This window comes from Panthera tigris, chromosome B3 (assembly GCF_018350195.1).
Source record: "Panthera tigris isolate Pti1 chromosome B3, P.tigris_Pti1_mat1.1, whole genome shotgun sequence".
Taxonomy (NCBI): Eukaryota; Metazoa; Chordata; class Mammalia; order Carnivora; family Felidae; genus Panthera; species Panthera tigris.
In genome coordinates this window covers 27886764-27905563 of record NC_056665.1, presented here as the reverse complement: position 1 = coordinate 27905563, position 18800 = coordinate 27886764, and the positions used below count along the sequence as shown (strand labels likewise).

General features: G+C 38.4%; 1 protein-coding gene across 1 annotated transcript in view; it reads left to right on the top strand.

The window, feature by feature from the left end:
• HERC2 (HECT and RLD domain containing E3 ubiquitin protein ligase 2) overlaps nucleotides 1-18800 on the top strand; it is a 268303-nt gene that overhangs the window by 127428 nt on the left and 122075 nt on the right. The window contains 7 exon segments of the mRNA XM_007098938.3: nucleotides 430-563; nucleotides 1114-1287; nucleotides 1366-1502; nucleotides 1872-2023; nucleotides 2968-3159; nucleotides 17239-17426; nucleotides 18520-18712. Of these exon segments, the coding sequence (XP_007099000.2) occupies nucleotides 430-563; nucleotides 1114-1287; nucleotides 1366-1502; nucleotides 1872-2023; nucleotides 2968-3159; nucleotides 17239-17426; nucleotides 18520-18712 (1170 nt within the window).

Sequence of the window (18800 nt, the reverse complement as noted above, 5' to 3'; positions counted from 1 at the left end):
GACACATGGAAATTATATGAAGTTTAAATTGAAGCATCTGTAAATAAAGTTAGCTGCTTTTCAGCTTGCAACAGCAGAATCCAGTATTTGCAATAGACTAACTGGCCTGCAAAGACTAAAATATTCACCATCTATCTGGCCCTTTAAGAAAAAGTTTGCCGACTACTGGGCTTCTCTTTCTGTATGACCATCATAGCACCTTCCCCATCTTTCTGTACATGATGTGGAGTAGCAGAGTGTTATTATTGAATGTCATGTGAGAATAATCATGATAGTTTTTACTTTTGTAGTTTGAGCATTTCAGTTGACAGTGGTATTTACATGTTTGAGTAAAATAGGTCCTTTACCTTCATGCATATTTAATACTTCTTAATTTAAAATTGTATATAAGTAAATGAATTTTATAATGAAAGATGTTTTTAATCATAGTTCCTAAGAAGCCAGAATCTACAGATGATGAAGAAAAAATTGGAAATGAAGAGAGCGATTTAGAAGAAGCTTGCATTTTGCCACATAGTCCTATAAATGTGGATAAAAGACCCATTACAATTAAATCACCTAAGGTGAAGTATTTTCTGTGATTCTGAGGCTGGCTGAATAGAAACACAGCACATAGCAAGGGAACCCATAAGTATTGTCACTTTGTCCTTGAGCATCTATAAGATAGAGAGTGTAGTGGGTTACTATACATATGGGTGACCGCCCCAGTCATGCCTAACACACTTGATTTATGGTGTCCTGGTTAGATCGATAGCTGGAAAAGTGTTCCCTTTTACTTTTAGTAGTACATTATATCATTATTCATTTGCCATTCGTTCACTGAATGTATACTTTGCTCTAGAAACTGTCCTGGTCACATAGGCTGTTGAAACCTATGATAATTTAACTTTGTATACCATGTTAGTCTGTTCCAAAGTATGTAAGTATAGAGATTATAAATTCATTTATAAGCCTATTTATGGCATAGTTATTTTTGCCATAAATTAGTTACTTAATTTAAAGTATTTTACCAATTTAAACGTACTTGCATTTATTTATAATTTATTTGAGTAACTGTTTCAGAGCCCATGTTAATAAGGTAAACTAATGGTGAAAATGGCTTTCCTTTGTCAGGATAAATGGCAACCACTGTTGAGTACCGTTACAGGTGTTCACAAATACAAGTGGTTGAAGCAGAATGTTCAGGGTCTCTATCCCCAGTCTGCGCTCCTCAGTACAATTGCTGAATTTGCCCTTAAGGAAGAGCCAGTGGATGTGGAAAAAATGAGAAAGTGCCTACTAAAACAGGTAAAATTTGCTAAAAACATTCTTCTCTGCATGGGATAATATACACAACATTTAACTGTATGCATTCATATTTTGCAGTTGGAGAGAGCAGAAGTTCGCCTGGAAGGGATAGATACAATTTTAAAACTGGCAACCAAAAATTTCTTACTTCCATCTGTGCAGTATGCTATGTTCTGTGGATGGCAAAGACTTATTCCTGAGGGGATTGATATAGGGTAAAACTTTATTATAACATTTTTTCTTAATAAGGGAAATTCTGGCAACAAGACATTATTTTATTGAAATTAAAAGTCTGGCAATATTCTGATTTTTTTTTAAATGTTTGTTTATTTTTCAGAGAGAGAGAGAGCACGCAAGTGGGGCAGTGGGGCGGGGGGGGGAGTGGGCAGAGAGAGAGAGAGAGAGAGAGACAGAATCTGAAGCAGGCTCCAGGCTCTGAGCTGTCAGCACAGAGCTCGACATGGGGCTTGAACTCATGGACTGTGAAATCATGACCTGAGCCAAAGTCGGACACTCAACTGACTGAGCCACTCAGGCGCCTCCTTTCTGGCAATGTGCCAAGTAAAATTCTTTATCTTTGAAAGGGAACCTCTTACGGATTGCCTAAAGGATGTTGATTTGATCCCACCTTTTAATCGGATGCTGCTGGAAGTAACTTTTGGCAAGCTATATGCTTGGGCTGTTCAGAATATTCGAAATGTTTTGATAGATGCAAATGCAAAATTTAAAGAGCTTGGTGAGTTAAAAAAAAAAATCTGATGTTTAAAAGGCTGTATTAAGATTGCTGTTGAAGTATTGCCTGTAATCATGTTAGCATTATCTTATAGTTTGGCTCTTAATTATATGTTGTGGAAACTTACAAATGCTAATTTTTTGCTCTTTGAGAAGACTTTAATAACTTTGTACATTAGAATGATAATCTTTAAAAAATTTTTTATTTTTATATTTATAGATATATAAATATATTTATATTTTATTTTTATTTTTTGAAAATGTGCACACACGTTCCTATGCGTGGGGTCAGGGGCAGAGGGAGGGGGGAGAGAGAATCTTAAGCAGGCTCCAATGCCTAGTGTGGAGCCCCAACTCAGGGCTTGATCTCATGACTGTGAGATCATGATCTGAGCTGAAATCAAGAGTTGGACACTTAACTGACTGTGCCACCCATGTGCCCCTAGACTGATACTCTAAGCTGCTTTAAGGTTTCTCAAATTTTAAACGGAACTTTCAAAATTCAGCAGAAGACACAATTTTGTAGTGTCCTAATACTAAGCTTTTACATTTTAACGTTTTCATGTGTATCACTAACACCATATACCCTAAAGTGTATATCCTTTATTAATACTTAATTTCTTGAATAGTTTGAGCACCTGCAGAGAAATGCTAGGATTGGTTTTGTGGAAGAGAAGTGAAATATGACTCTTGTATATGAAATAAAATGAGTAAGCCACCAGGGATATTTAGAGGAGCTGCATGATAAGTTTTGCAGACAAATGGAAATAGCTATATGTGGATTGATGATGGTAGGATTATTGCAAAGCAATGAACAGCTGCCTGATGTCCACACTCTTTGGAAACCCATTGAAAAACATAGTTTTTAAAAAATTGCTATTGCTTTCCTCATCTGTATGTTCTTATATCCACATGCAAGAAATTTATGTGGGTGCTAATGCCATTTAGGTATCCAGCCTGTCCCTCTACAAACCATTACCAATGAGAACCCGTCAGGACCAAGCCTGGGGACGACCCCACAAGCTCGCTTTCTCCTGGTGATGCTCAGCATGCTCACCCTGCAACATGGTGCAAACAACCTGAACCTCCTGCTGAACTCTGGCATGCTTGCCCTGACACAGACAGCACTTCGGCTGATTGGTAGGTTGACACTAGTCATTTATGAAAATGCTAAGGTTTTTCCTTCATCTTTTCTTTCTCTTTATAAATTTTTTTTATTGTGGTAAAATGAAAATAACATAAAATGTATCATTTTTTTACAATTATTTTATTTTATTTTTATTTTATTTATTTTATTTTTTTTCAATATATGAAATTTATTGTCAAATTGGTTTCCATACAACACCCAGTGCTCATCCCAAAAGGTGCCCTCCTCTATACCTATCACCCACCCTCCCCTCCCTCCCACCCCCCATCAACCCTCAGTTTGTTCTCAGTTTTTAAGAGTCTCTTATGCTTTGGCTCTCTCCCACTCTAACCTCTTTTTTTTTTTTTTTCCTTCCCCTCCCCCATGGGTTGCTGTTAAGTTTCTCAGAATCCACCTAAGAGTGAAACCATATGGTATCTGTCTTTCTCTGTATGGCTTATTTCACTTAGCATAACATTCTCCAGTTCCATCCACGTTGCTACAAAGGGCCATATTTCATTCTTTCTCATGAGGGTACAAAAAAGTTATGTAACTAGATATTGGTAATGCTTGTACAACACTGTGGATATGCTTAATGCTAATCAATTATAAAGTTTTTTAAAATGATACATTTTACTATCATTTTAAACAACTTTATAATTGATTAGCATTAAGCATATCCACAGTGTTGTACAAGCATTACCAATATCTAGTTACATAACTTTTTTGTACCCTCATGCAAAGCCATACCCATTTAGTGGCAGCTCCTGATTTCCCACTCCTCCAGCTTTTGGCAAACAAATCTGTTTTAAGCTCTGTAGATTTTCCTATTCTGAATATTTCATATAAATGTAATTTTTATATTTCATATAATTTTTAGCCTTCTGTATATGGCTTATTTCACTTAGCATGTTTCAGTACTTCATCTCTTTTTATGGCTAAAATATATGGATATACTACATTTTATTTATCCTTTTATCCATGGTTGGACATTTGGCTTGTTTCTACTTTTTGGCCATTGTGAGTAATGCTGCTAGGAACATTTGTGTTTTTGTTTGAACACCTGTTTCCATTTCTTCTGTTATATACCAAGGAGTGGAAGTGCAGGGTCATAAGGTTATCCTATGTTTAACATGCTAAGGAACCTCCAGTCTTTTCCCTAGCACTGCACCATTTTCCATTCCCCCTCAGCAATGGACTGGCTTCTAGTTTCTCCACATCTTCACCAATAGTAGTTTTTCTCTGGATGGATCAAGGCCATCCCAGTTGCTATGAAGTGGTATCTCATTGTGGTTTGATTTATATTTTGCTAATGTAAGGACATTGAGCATCATTACACATATTTGTTGGTCATTTGTATGTCTTCTTGGAGAAATTTTTTTTTTTTCTGGTGTGTCAGTTCTGCTTTACTTTTTTTTTTTAATTAAAAAAAATTTTTTTATGTTTATTTATTTTTTAGAGAGAGACACAGAGTGTGAGCAGGGGAGGGTCTGAGCAGGCTCCAGGCTCCTAAACAGACTCCAGGCTCTGAACTGTTTTCACAGAGCCTGATGTGGAACTTGAACTCACAAACTGCGAGATCATGACCTGAGCTGAAGTTAGACGCTTAACCAACTGAGCCACCCAGGCGCCCCTTTTTTTTAATTAAAAAAAATTTTTTTTTGTATTTTAATTTACATCCAAGTTAGTTGGCATATATTGCAATTATGGTTTCAGGAGTAGAATCCAGTGATTGATTCATCCCCTATGTATATAACACCCAGTGCTCATCCCAAGTGTCTTCCTTAATGCCCGTTATTTAGCCCATTCCCCCCACCCACAACCTCTCCAGCAACCCTCAGTTTGTTCTCTGTATTTAAGGGTCTCTTATGTTTTGTCCCTCTCCTTGTTTTTATATTATTTTTGCTTCCTTTCCCTTATGTTCATCTGTTTTGTATCTTAAATTCCACATATGAGTGAAGTCATATATTTGATATTTGTCTTTCTCTGACTAATTTCACTTAGCATAATACATTCTAGGTCCATCCATGTAGTTGGAAATAGCAATATTTCATTCTTTTGGATTGGTGAGTAATACTCCATTTTGTGTGTGTGTGTGTGTGTGTGTGTGTATGTGTGTGTGTGTGTGTACATTTCCATACATTGGCTATTGTCAATAGTGCTGCTATAAACATTGGGGTGCATGTGCCCCTTCAAAACAGCACGCCTGTATCCCTTGGATAAATACCTAGTAGTGCAATTGCTGGGTTGTAGGGTAGTCCTTTTGTGATTTTTTGAGGAACCTCCATACTGTTTTCCAGAGTGGCTGCACCAGTTTGCATTCCCACCAGCAACGCAAAAGAGATCCTCTTTCTCTGCATCCTGACAAACATCTGTTCTGGCCTGAGTTGTTAATGTTAACCATTCTGACAGTTGTGAGGTGGTATCTCAGTGGTTTTGATATGTATTTCCCTGATGATGAGTGATGTTGAGCATTTTTTCATGTGTCTATTAGCCATCTGGATGTCTTCTTTGGAGAAGTGTCTATTCATGTCTTTTGCCCATTTCTTCACTGGATTCTTTGTTTTTTTTGTGTGTTGAGTTTGATAAGTTCCTTTATAGATTTTGGATACTAACCCTTTATTTGATATGTCATTTGCAGATATCTACTCCCATTCCATTGATTGCCTTTTAGTTTTGTTGATTGTTTTCTTTGCCCTGCAGAAGATTTTTATCTTGATGAGGTCCCAATAGTTCATTTTTGCTTCTGTTTCCCTTGCCTCCGGAGACGTGTTGAGTAAGAAGTTGCTGTGTCCAAGATCAAAGAGGTTTTTGCCTGCTTTCTCCTCGAGGATTTTGATGGCTTTCTGTCTTACATTTAGGTCTTTCATCCATTTTGAGTTTATTTTTGTGTATGGTGTAAGAAAGCGGTCCAGGTTCATTTTTCTGCATGTCACTGTCCAGTTTTCCCAGCACCAGTTGCTGAAGAGACTGTCTTTATTCCATTGGATAGTCTTTCCTGCTTTGTCAAAGATTAGTTGGCCATACGTCTGTGGATCCATTTCTGGGTTCCTTATTCTGTTCCATTGATCTGAGTGTCTTTTTTTCTGTCACTACCATACTGTCTTGATGATTACAGCTTTATAGTACATCTTGAAGTCTGGGATTGTGACACCTCCAGCTTTGGTTTTCTTTTTCAGGACCATTTTGGCTATTTGGGGCCTTTTTTGGTTCCATCCAAATTTTAGGATTGTTTGTTCTAGCTCTGTGAAGAATGCTGGTGTTATTTTGATAGGGACTGCCTTGAATATGTTGATTGCTTTGCGTAGTATTGACATTTTAATATTTTTTCTTCCAATCCAAGAGCATGAAATATTTTTCCTTTTTTTGTGTGTCGTCTTCTATTTCTTTCATAAGCTTTCTATAGTTTTCAGTGTATAGATTTTTCACCTTTTTGTTTAGGTTTATTCCTAGGTATTTAATGTTGTTTGGTGCAATTATAAATGGGATTGATTCCTTGGTTTCTTTTTCTGTTGCTTCATTATTGGTGTATAGAAATGCAACCAATTTCTGTGCATTGACTTTATATCCTATGACTTTGCTGAACTCATGGATCAGTTCTAGTAGTTTTTTGGTGGAATCTTTTGAGTTTTCCATATAGAGTATCATGTTGTCTGTGAAGGATGAAAGTTTGACTTCCTCCTTGCTGATTTGGATGCCTTTTATTCCTTTGTGTTGTCTGATTACTGAGGCTAGGACATCCAATACTATGTTGAATAACTGTGTCGAGAGTAGACATCCTTGTCATATTCCTGACCTTAGGGGAAAGGCTCTAAGTTTTTCCCCATTGAGGATATTAGTGGTGGGTCTTTCATATATGGCTTTTATGATCTTGAGGTGTGATCCTTCTATCCCTACTTTCTTGAGGGTTGTTACCAAGAAAACATGCTATATTTTGTCAAATGCTTTCTCTGCATCTATTGAGAGGATCATGTGGTTCTCGTCCTGTCTTTTATTGATGTAATGTATTACATTGATTGTTTTGCAGATATTGAAGTAGTCCTGCATCCCAGGTATAAATCCCACTTTGTTGTGGTGAATAATTCTTTTAATGTATTGTTGGATCCAGTTGACTACTATCTTGTTGAGAATTTTTGCATCCATGGTCATCAGGGAAATTGGTCTGTAGTTGTTCTTTTTAGTCAGGCTTTGGGTTTGGAATGGAAGCTTTCCTTCCATTTCTATATTTGGAATAGCTTCAAAAGAATAGGTGTTAACTCTTTTTTAAACGTTTAGTAGAATTCTCCTGGAAAGCCGTCCAGCTCTGGGCTCTTGTTTCTTGGGGATATTTTTGATTACTAATTTGATTTCTTTACTGGTTATGGGTCTGTTCAAATTTTCTATTTATTCTTGTTTCAGTTTGGTAGTGTATATCTTTCTAGGAATTTGTCCAATTCTTCAGATTGCCCCGTTTATTGGCATATAATTGTTCATAATATTCTTTTGTTATTGTTTGTATTTCTGCAGTGTTGGTTGTGATATCTCCTCTTTCATTCTTGATTTTATTTATTTGGGTCCTTTCCTGTTTCTTTTTGATCAAACTGGCTAGGGGTGTATCAACTTTGTTAATTCTTTCAAAGAATCAGTTCCTTGTTTCATTGATTTGTTCTGTGTTTTTTTGTTTTTTGTTTTTTGTTTTTATTTCAATAGCATTGATTTCTGCCCTCATCTTTATTATTTCCTGTCTTCTGCTGGTTTTGGGTTTTATCTGCTGTTCTTTTTCCAGATCTTTAAGGTACAAGGTACATTGTGTATCAGATCTTTCTTCCTTCTTTAGAAGGTCTGGATTGCTATTTACTTCCCTCTTATGACTGTCTTTGCTGTGTTCCAGAGGTTTTGGGCTGTGGTGTTATCATTTTCATTGACTTCCATGTACTTTTTAATTTCCTCTTTAACTTGTTGGTTAACCCGTTCATTCTTTAGCAGGATATTCTTTAGTCCAAGTATTTGTTGTCTTTCCAAATTTCTTCTTGTGACTGATTTCAAGTTTCATGGTGTTGTGGTCTGAAAGTATGCATGGTATGATCTCAATTTTTTGTACTTGTTGAGGGCTGATTTGTGTCCTAGCATGTTATCTGTTCTGGAGAATGTTCCATGTGCACTTGAGGAGAATGTGTATTCTACTGCTTTAGGATGAAATGTTCTGAATATATCTGTTAAGTCCATCTGGTCCAGTGTGTCATTCAAGGCCATTGTTTGCTGGTTGATTTTCTGTTTAGATGATCTGTCCATTGTTGTAAATGGGATATTGAAGTTCCCTACTATTATGGTATTATTGTCAATGAGTTTCTGTATGTTTGTGATTAATTGATTTATATATTTGGGTGCTCTCACATTTGGCGCATAAATGTTTACAGTTGTTAGGTCCTCTTTGTAGATAGACCACTTAATTATTATATGATGCCCTTCTTCATCTCTTGATACAGTCTTTATTTTAAAATCTAGTTTGTGTGATATAAGTATGGCTACTCTGGCTTTCTTTTGTTGACCATTAGCATGATAGATGGTTCTCTATCCCCTTATTTTCAATCTGAAGGTGTCTTTAGGTCTAAAATGGGTCTCTTATAAACAGCATGTAGATGGATCTTGTTTTCTGATCCATTCTGTTACCCAGTGTCTTTTGATTGGAGCATTTAGTCCATTGACTATTTTCAGGAAGCAACTGTTTAGGGATATGGAGAAATTTTTATATTAAATGAGCAAAATTTGAGTACAAGTACATGAAATACTTTGGAATTTGGTTAATTGTGATTATAAACACATTTTGCAGAAATTTCTGATTATATTCTTATGAATTATACCAATTTATTCACAGATAAGCTTATTAAACCATTATTTACTGAGTTTTTGACGGACATTATGAACAATGATGTCATAAAAGACTAACTTTGTGTTAGAAGCCGTCCTGAATTGATTGTTCTTGAGAAAATTTTTAACCACAACAATTTGCCTGAATCCTAGAGATGCTCTGAATCAGGAAATCATGGTAGGAATGCTTCTGAGATCCCCTAACCTAACCTAGGTAGTGAGGAAATTCATAGTAGAGGCACAGGCTTAGGAGACCACCATCTCAGCTTGAGGAACAATGATTCCCTCACCACCTGGCCATCGCCTCCATGGATTCTGAGGCCATGTTGTCACCTCTTAAAGTTTCTTGTTGTGGGTTTAAATATTTAGTTGTGTGTGATGTTTGAAGCTGTTTTTGTTTTTATTTTAAGAAAATTGAATAACTTATAAATGATTATTATTACTGGTGCTGTGTTAGGCTCGCTTATTTGCTGCTCTGCTTCATCCCTGCTTGCCGTCGTGGCATCCATTTGAGATTGCATCTCAACTATAGCATCTTTAACTTTGCCCTGACTAGATTTTATATCGTTTACCTCTGCAGAAATGGGTTCTATGCTTTTTTTCAACCCCAGCTGGTATTCTTATTATTGTGATTCTAAATTCTGGTTTAGACATCCTGCTTGTGTCTGTGTTGATTAAGTCCCTGGCTGTCATTTCTTCCTGTCCGTTCTTTTGGGGTGAATTCCTTAGTTTCATCATTTTGGAGGAAGAAAAAGATTTAATAAAATAAAAAGTAAAAATTGAAAAAATTAAAAACAACAGAAAAAATCAAATAAAGGATGTTAGATCCTAGGTGCGTTTTGGTCTGGTTGTTGAAAGAAGCATGATAGAATAGAGAACAAAGGGAAAGAAAAAGGGAAAAAAAATAGGAAAACATTTGGAAATTAAAAAAAATACAATAAAATAGAATAAAATGAAAGGATGAAAGTAAATGGAATAAAAAATTACAAAAAAATACAGTAGAAAAAAATTAAAAATCTTTTTAATAAAAACATAATTTCTGTTTTCACAAATAAGAAAAGAAAAAGAAAAAAAATTGAATAGATGGACCAGCTAACAGAATGAAATATGAATGAAATTACATCCTGTTTCTTCTAGCAGTCAAACTATGAAGCACTTTATAGTCCTTCAACTAAGCAGGCAGAGAGCCTTGTGGTGGTCATCTAGAGCTTGGCTGGCACAGTTGGACGTGATGGTGCTTCTTAGCTTACTGGGGTGGATCGTTGTGGTGCATGAACACGTGTATGCACATGCGTGTGATAGGTGAAAATGGTGTCACCCAGCTACCCAGTCTCTAGTATCAGAACTCCGTGCTCTCATGTACTGGCAATCAAGCACCCTTTCTTTGTCTCCGGCTTCCATCCACTCCCTGCTTTTATACTGTGTGGGACCACGCTGTCAGTGTGCAAGGTTGCACCTCCCTCTTGAATTTCATCTCAGATGAGGCTGTTTCCAAATCCCTTCTGAGGGCCCTGTGGCTTTGACCTGCTCAGACCCTCTTGGGGAGGGTCTCACTGAGCAATGGCCAGTTGCCAGCCTGCCCTTAGGAATGTTCACATGATGGTACTGTTGCAGATGCCTAGATACTGTGGCCTAGATATCTGTGGGTGCCAGCCAGCCCCAGAAAAAGTTGGCGTGATTGTGTAGCAGCAGTGTTTCAGGGATTATGGTAAATCACAATACATGTCTGGTGCCAGGCTTCACAGCCCCTTAACGTCATGTTCCAACACCAGCAAATATGGCTGTTCTATGGGTTCCACTGGGACCTTTGCCTGTGGGGAGGCTGCATAGCCTCTACCAAATGTCCTCTCAGCAGGGGAGCTGCCTCTCCTTATGTGGCCAGAGGACCCCCTCAGACCTTGCTGTTGCTCCTGGGGATTTGCCCATCTCATCAGAGCTCTGCCACATATCGAGAGTTTCAACTCTGTACTCCCCTTTTATAGATCCTAATGGTATTTACAACCTTCTCCTTTCTCCTTCCTCCCTTTCTTGTTCAGTCCCTTATGGGTGTTCCCACTCTCTTTCTCTCAGCTACTTTCAGTTGGAGTGCTTTTCCCCTACTCTTCCCTCTGTCTCTGTCCTCTCTCTGCAAGCAAAAATAGCTCCCTACCCTCCGTGGCTTTTCTCTTTCCCAGTTCTCCTCTCCATGCTGCATCCCTGCTAAGTTCTGTGGCTTACGTTATGCAGATTGTTGTGTTGATCCTCATATCAGTTTTCTGGGTGTACAAAATGGTTTGGTGCTTATCTAGCTACATTTCAGGAAGGAGAGAAGCAGAAAACTTTCAGCTGCTCTGCCATCTTGGCCTTTCTTCTCTTTCTTGGAGAACTTGCTATTCAAAACTTTTGCCCAGTTTTAAATTGAGGTATTTGTCTTTGTATTGTTGAGTTGTAGGAGTCCTTTACATAGTCTGGATACTAGACCATTTTCAGTTATATGATATGAAGATATTTCCTCCCACTCTGTGGGTTGTGTTTTACGCTGATGCACAGAAATTTTAAATTTTGGTGAAGTCCAATTTGTCTGTTTTTCTTTTGTTTCTTGTGCTTTTGATGTCATGTTCAATAAACCATTGTCAAATCCCAGTTAATGGGGATGGCTCACTGTGTTTTCTTTTTTTAAGTTTTATAGTTTTAGTTTTTATAGTTAAGTCTTTAGTCCATTTGTAGGCAATTCTTACTACGGTGTGAGGTAAGAACTCCTTTTACTTCTTTTGGTTATCCAGTTGTCCTAGTACTGTTTGTTGAAAAGACTTCTTTTCCCAAGGTCTTGGCCCCCTTGTGAAATCATTGGACTATAGTTATTATAGTTTATTTCTAGACTCTCTATTTTGTTGGTCTATATGTCTGTCATTATGTCAGTACCACATTGTTGTGAACACCAGCTTTGTGGTAAGTTTTGGAATAAAAAAGTAGTTTTCCAGCTTTATTTTTCTTTCTCAAGATTATTTTGGCTATTTTGGGTCCTTAGCATTTCAGGAATTCAGGTCCATAGGAATTTCAGGGCTGGCTTTTCCATGTCTGGAAAAAAATAGCTATTAAGATTTTCTAGAGGTTGTATTCAATCTGTAGATTGTGTTAGGGAGTATTGGTATCTTAACAAATATTAAATCTTTCTTTCCATGATCATGGGATGGCTTTATATTTATTTAGGTCTTCTTTCATTTCTTTGAACTGTATTTTATAGTTGTATTGTTATAGGGTAATGCTGGCCTCAGAGTGAGTTAGGATTTGTTACATTCTATTCTATTTTTGGAGAGTTAGAGAATTGGTATTAAGTCTTCTTTAAAAGTTTGGTAGAATTCACCAGTTATGCCATCTGGCTCTGGGTTTTTCTTTGTTGAGAGGTTTTGATTACTGATTCAGTCTCTTTACTTATTCTAGGTCTACTCACGTTTTCTATTTCTTCTTAACTCAGTTCAGATCATTTGTGTGTTTCTAGGAATTTATCCATTTCATCTAGGTTAGCTAATTTGTTGTATAGTTGTTCATATACTCTCTTACCGTTCTTTTTATTTCTGTAGAATCAGTAGTAATGTCCTCACTTTCGTTTCTGGTTTTAGTTATTTGCATCTTGTCTCTTTTTTCTTAATCTACCTAAACGTTTGTCATTTTTTTGATATTTTCTAAAAAACTGACTTTTATTGATTCTATTGTTTTTTAATTATCTCTGCTCTAGTTTTTATTCTTTTTTTCTTTCTACTATGGGTTTATTGTGTTTTTATTTTTCTAGTTCCTCCAGGTGTAGAGTTAAGTTACTGATTTGAGATTCTTCTTCATTTTTGTTAAGTTTATTTATTTTGAGAGAGAGAGTGTGTGTATGCAAGTAGGGGAGAGGCAGAGAGGGGGAGAGAGAGAGAGAGAATTCTAAGCAGGCTGTGCACTGTCAGTGCAGAGCCCAGCGTGGGGCTCAAACTCACGAACCATGAAATTATGACTGGAACTGAAATCAAGAGTTGGACTTTTAACCCACTGAGCCACCCAGGCACCCTCTTCTTTTTTCAATGTATGCTTTTGTAGATAACAATTTCCCCAATAGCACTGCTTTTTCTGCATCCTATAAGTTTTGGTATGTTGTGTTTTTGTTTTCTTTCGTCTCAAAGTATTTTTTTTCAATTTAAATTTTAGTTAATTAACATACAGTGCAATATTGGTTTCAAGAGTAGAATTCAGTGATCATTACTTATGTACAACACCTAGTGCTCATCAAAGTGCCCTCCTTAATACCCATCACCCATCTAACCCATCTCTGACCCACCTCCCTCCATTAACTCTTAGTTTGTTCTCTATCATTAAGAGTCTCTTGTGGTTTGTTTCTCTCTTTCTTCTTCCCCTCCCTTCCCATATGTTCATCTGTTTTGTGTCTTAAATTCCACATATGAGTGAAATCATATGGTATTTGTTTCTCTCTCATAGACTTATTTCGCTTAGTATATTTTAGCTCCATCACATTGCTGCAAATGGCAAGATTTCATTCTTTTTGATGGCTGAGTAATATTTCAGTGTGTGTGTGTCTGTGTGTGTGTGAGAGAGAGAGAGAGACAGAGAGAGAGAGAGAGAGAGAGAGAGAGAGAGAGAGAGATTGTTTTTGTGTGTGTGTATACCACAGCTTCTTTATCCATTCATCAGTTGATGGACATTTGGGTTCTCTCCATAGTTTGGCTATTGTTGATAATGCTGTAAACATTGGGGTGCATGTACCCCTTCAAATCTGTATTTTTGTATTCTTTGGGTAAATAACAGTGCAGTTGCTGGATTAGTAGGGTACTTCTATTTTTAGCTTTTTGAGGAACCTCCATACTGTTCTCCAGAGTGGCTGCACCAGTTTACATTCCCACCAGTAGTGTAGGAGGGTTCCCTTTTCTCCGCATCCTTACCCATGCCTGTTGTTTAGCCATTCTGATAGGTGTGAAGTAGTATCTCATTGTTTTGATTTATATTTCCCTGATGATGAGTAATGGTGAGCATTTTTTTCATGTGTCTGTTAGCCATCTGGATGTTTTTGGAAAAGTGTCTATTCACGTCTTCTGCCCATTTCTTAACTGGATTATTTGTGTTTTGTGTGTTGAGTTTGATAAATTCTTTATAGATTTTGGGTACTAACAAAATTTCTCTCATGATTTTTTTTTACTTTGGGTGGTTAAGTGTTTGTAATTTAATTTCCATATACTTGTAAAATTTGTAGTATTCTTTTGTTATTTTCAGTTTCATTCTGTAGTTGTTGGAGAAGGTAATTGGTATGATTATAGTATATTTCAGTTTATTGAGACTTGTGGTCTAGTATACGGGCTATCCCAGAGAATGTTCCATGTACCCTTGAGAAGATTGTGTATCCTGCTTTTTTTCAGTTCTGTATATATGTGTGTCTGTTAGATCTGATTGGTTTCTAATGTTTTTTGTGTGAACTTTGAAATACTGCAGCGTCAGTCTTCTAAGTCCAAGTGAAAAAGCAAGGCTTTCTTAAGCTCTTTGGTCATCTCAATCTTTGTGTCCACATGACCCATTCAAAAATATGCATCAGTCTAGAAAACAGTGAGCCTCTATGAGTCATGCATCTGATTTCGTAAGACCTCATGAGTAATTAAAAAATGCTTTTAAAAAGTCTCAAACTTGTATTTCCATCTAGAAATTGCCTCTCTTTTTATATCATCTCCCTTTTTTCCAGAGGATCCAAATAGGTAAAAGTCATAGCACAAATTATTAATTATGGGGGCCTTTGTTAGGAGTTTAAATTTCAACCTTCCTCCTGGCTACAGAAAGCAAGGGAATTGTGTCCCATGAATATATATCTATATTTACCACTTTCCTTGATCAGGATTATTTTTCTTTAATATAAGATATTATAAGCTGGGTGCTTGGGTGGCTCAGTCAGTTGAGTGTCCGACTTCAGCTCAGGTCATGATCTCATGGTTCATGGGTTCAAGCCCTGCAACAGGCTCTGTGCTGACAGCTCAGAGCCTGGAACCTGCTTCAGATTCTTTGTCTTCCTCTCTCTCTGCCCTTCTCCTGCTCATGCTCTATCTCTCCCTCTCCCTCAAAAATAAATAAAAACATTAAGAAAAATTATAAGCATGTAATACTTTATATTAACTTTATGTATGCATCAGATATCACAGCCACAAAATACAAAAGCACTTAAGAAAAGGTCCCCCTTTTTTTCTTATTGCAAATGTATTCATATCCTTTGCAGTAAATTTGGCATTTATAGGGTTAGCATTATATCTGCCAGGGGAGCTCCTAGCTGGAATGTAACAGATGCCCTTTTTGAAGTCTCATTGAGGCACCATTGAGCTGGGCTGAAGAAAAGAATATTTTTTTTCCTAGTAAAACTGGGGAAAAGCTTTACTTTATCTAAAGCTTTACTCCAGCCCTAAGAATTGACTAACCGTTTTTTTTTTAATCCCTTTTGGAGTAGAGAGGATCACAGACTATGTACATTTTTGACCCACCCAAGCCCACCTTTGGGAATGTTTGGGCACCTTTTCCTCTCACTTGGAGGAGAGAACAAAGACTGAATGAGTTACCAGGACTGTACTTTCCCCCCACCTCAAGTTAGCCAACAAGACCAAAAGCAGCCAGGGGATCCAGCACGCTGATTCCTGGGGTTAAATTCACTATTTTAAAATCCATTTGTAAATTTTACTTCTTGTAGCTGATGGTTCAGCTTCTGTTTTATATTATGGATGATTTCATAGCCATCAAGGACCAAATATTCATCATACTCCACCCCTTCATTCTTCCTTTTACCAAACAATACTTACGCAATATTTCAGCTAGTCAGGGTTGTTCTAGAGATTCCTACTGCTGCCATCCCTGTGCCAGAGTCCCTAAGACCACGCCCAGATTCAGTGCTTTGTGAGAAGACCTTATCAGACTCGCAGTATAGTCACACTGAGCGCTAAGATTTACTACGGTGAAAGACTAGGAAGGAAAATCAGTGAAGGGAAGGGGCACATGGGAAAAGTCCGGGAGAAACTGACACGAGTCCTGTCCTAGTGGAGTCACACAGGATGAAGTTCATTATCAGCAAAGAGTTGTTGATTGTACATGTGAAATGGTGTCTACACCTGGGAAGCTCACGAGAGACTCAGCACCTAGGATTTGCACAGGGGCAGGTCAAGTAGGCACCTCCTGGCATATACCCAAATTCTAGACCCCTAGAAGGAAGCAGGTTTAAGCAGAGACCACATTGTACAAATAGTTTAGGCACTGTGAGGCCTCTTATCAGGGAGGGGTGGGAGCCCTCCTGAGATCCAGGTTCCCAGAGGCCAGCTGAGGGCTACCTTGCAAGCCAGCCCTTCCTAAGGACAGTGGTATCAGGCCTGCTGTTCTTAGCTCTTTTCTGCATAGTATCATAATTAAAGTTTGTTAATTTCTCATTGTTAGACATTTAGGTGATTATCCTTTGCCTTACTGTTCTAATAAAACATGTGATGAGTGTTTTTCTAACTTAATCATTTGCTTTTTTTGGAAGAGGGGCATAATTCCTAGAAGTAGAGTAAATGTCTCTGTTGATCATTTTATATCTTTTATATCTTCTCATGCTTTTCTTTAATTAAACTTTTTTTTTAAAGTTTATTTATTTTGAGAGAGAGAGAGAGGGAGGGGCAGGGAAGGGCAGAGAGGGAGAAAGAGAATCCAAGCAGGCTCCACACTATCAGTGCAGAGCCCCGATGTGGGGCTCGAACTCACGAACTATGAGACCATGACCTCAGCCGAAAACAGGAGTTGACTTCTTAACCAGCTGAACCACCCAGGTGTCCCTCTTCTGATATATATTTATATATTTGGTTCTCCTTTTATCTTTTTAAATTCTCATCAGTAAATCTTTCATGGTACTTATTATATTGATAATACACTATACACTATAGATTCTTTAAAATTATTTTCATCAGTCCTTACTAATATTTGAAAAAAGTGTATTAAGGGGTGCCTGGGTGGTTCAGTGGGTTAAGCACCTGACTTCAGCTCAAGTCATGGTCTCATGGTTCATGGGTTTGAGCCCTGCATCGGGCTCTATGTTGACAGCTCAGAGCCTGGAGCCTGCTTCAGTTTCTGTGTCTCCCTCTCTCTCTGCCCCTCCCCCATACTCTGTTTCTCTCTCTCAAAAATAAATAAACATTAAAAAAAATTAAAAAGAAAAAAGTGTATTAAGATTAGGATATTGTAACTACTTATTGGCTCACCTGCTGTTTTTGATGCTCTGATAGGTCCTAGTTGTGATAATGTTGAAGAGGATATGAATGCTTCTGCCCGAGGAGCTTCTGCTACAGTTTTGGAAGAGACAAGAAAGGAAACGGCTCCTGTACAGCTGCCAGTTTCAGGGCCAGAACTGGCTGCCATGATGAAGATTGGAACCAGGGTCATGAGAGGCGTTGATTGGAAATGGGGTGATCAGGTACTCAGATTTGATTTTAAACACATTAGCCACACATTAGTCACCATCCTTACTTGCATGCTCTTAGTGGGTGGAATTGGAATATATAACTATGTTAACTCAGGGCCTATGCAATTGACAGATGACGTAGTTGTGGATTCCTGGGCAGGTGAATAGAGTCAAAACAAGTAGAGAGTATCAGTGGCTGTAGGGGCACCTCAAGCAGGATCATGTATTTAAGGAGTCATGGCTGTTTTTAGAAAACTTCCTGGCATGGGCTCAATTTGAGGGGGAGCCTAGAGTAGGAGCAGGAGTAAGCAGGAAAGAGTAGACTTCATCTTATTAATAGTGTTCTAAAAGCTGTGAGGCAGAAAAACCCAGGTGCTGAGAGATGGTGGCCATGTGCCCAATTAAGTGCCCCAACCTAGCAGTTTCAGGTGTGCCAGCTGGGTGGTGGCCACCTCTCTGTTTCTCCTTGTGGCAAATCACTCCCAAGCTTCTGTGAGGTCTCACAAGGAGAGATTGTGGGGACTGGTGTCTGTGTTATTACCGAAGTCACTAGCTAAGGATAGTGCTTACCTTCCTACAGTATGGTAGCATTCTTGTCACCTCTAGGTTTTCTCAACCTCACTGTTAAGCACGGGTCTTACCAGAATCATTTCAGAAGTGTCCTAGAACAGGTAGCAGCATCCTAAAAACAGCTTTCACTCATAGACATGAGAGACGGAGTCTCCACTCTAGTTCCAGAGAGAAAACTGAAGAACAAGAGGAAAACAGGAGATGCTGGTGCTTGTTTCAGGTTTCTGGTATTTTGAAGCCCAATGGAGGGATCGAGCCAAGGAATAGGGCATCAGGACTAGGCTGGAAAGCCTCATCTCTGTATTGGTTTAGGGAGGATGCTGATTGAGGCAATTCTTTTCCCAGTTACCTCTTTGGTAAAGGAGCATAAGCCAGTTATTTCCTGATGTTTGATTTAAGGTGATGATGTGAGCTGTGCATGGTGCAGGTGGGTTTGGAGCAGTCTGTGGGCACAGTGACACAGCAGTCCTTACAGGCTTTGTGCGACAGAACAGGCGTGGGCCCTCTTAACTGATCTTTGTTTTGGCTTCCTCAGGATGGACCTCCTCCTGGTCTTGGGCGTGTGATTGGTGAACTTGGAGAGGACGGATGGATCAGGGTCCAGTGGGACACAGGCAGCACCAACTCCTACAGGATGGGGAAAGAAGGGAAGTATGACCTCAAGTTGGCGGAGCTGCCAGCCTCAACACAGCCCTCAGCAGAGGACTCGGACACAGAGGATGACTCTGGTGGGTGCCTTCGGGTTGTTTAGTCTGGGGCAGCTTGGCAAGCTGTGTGCTAATGCTAGCTGGCTGTCCTTTTCATCTGGAAGTGAGA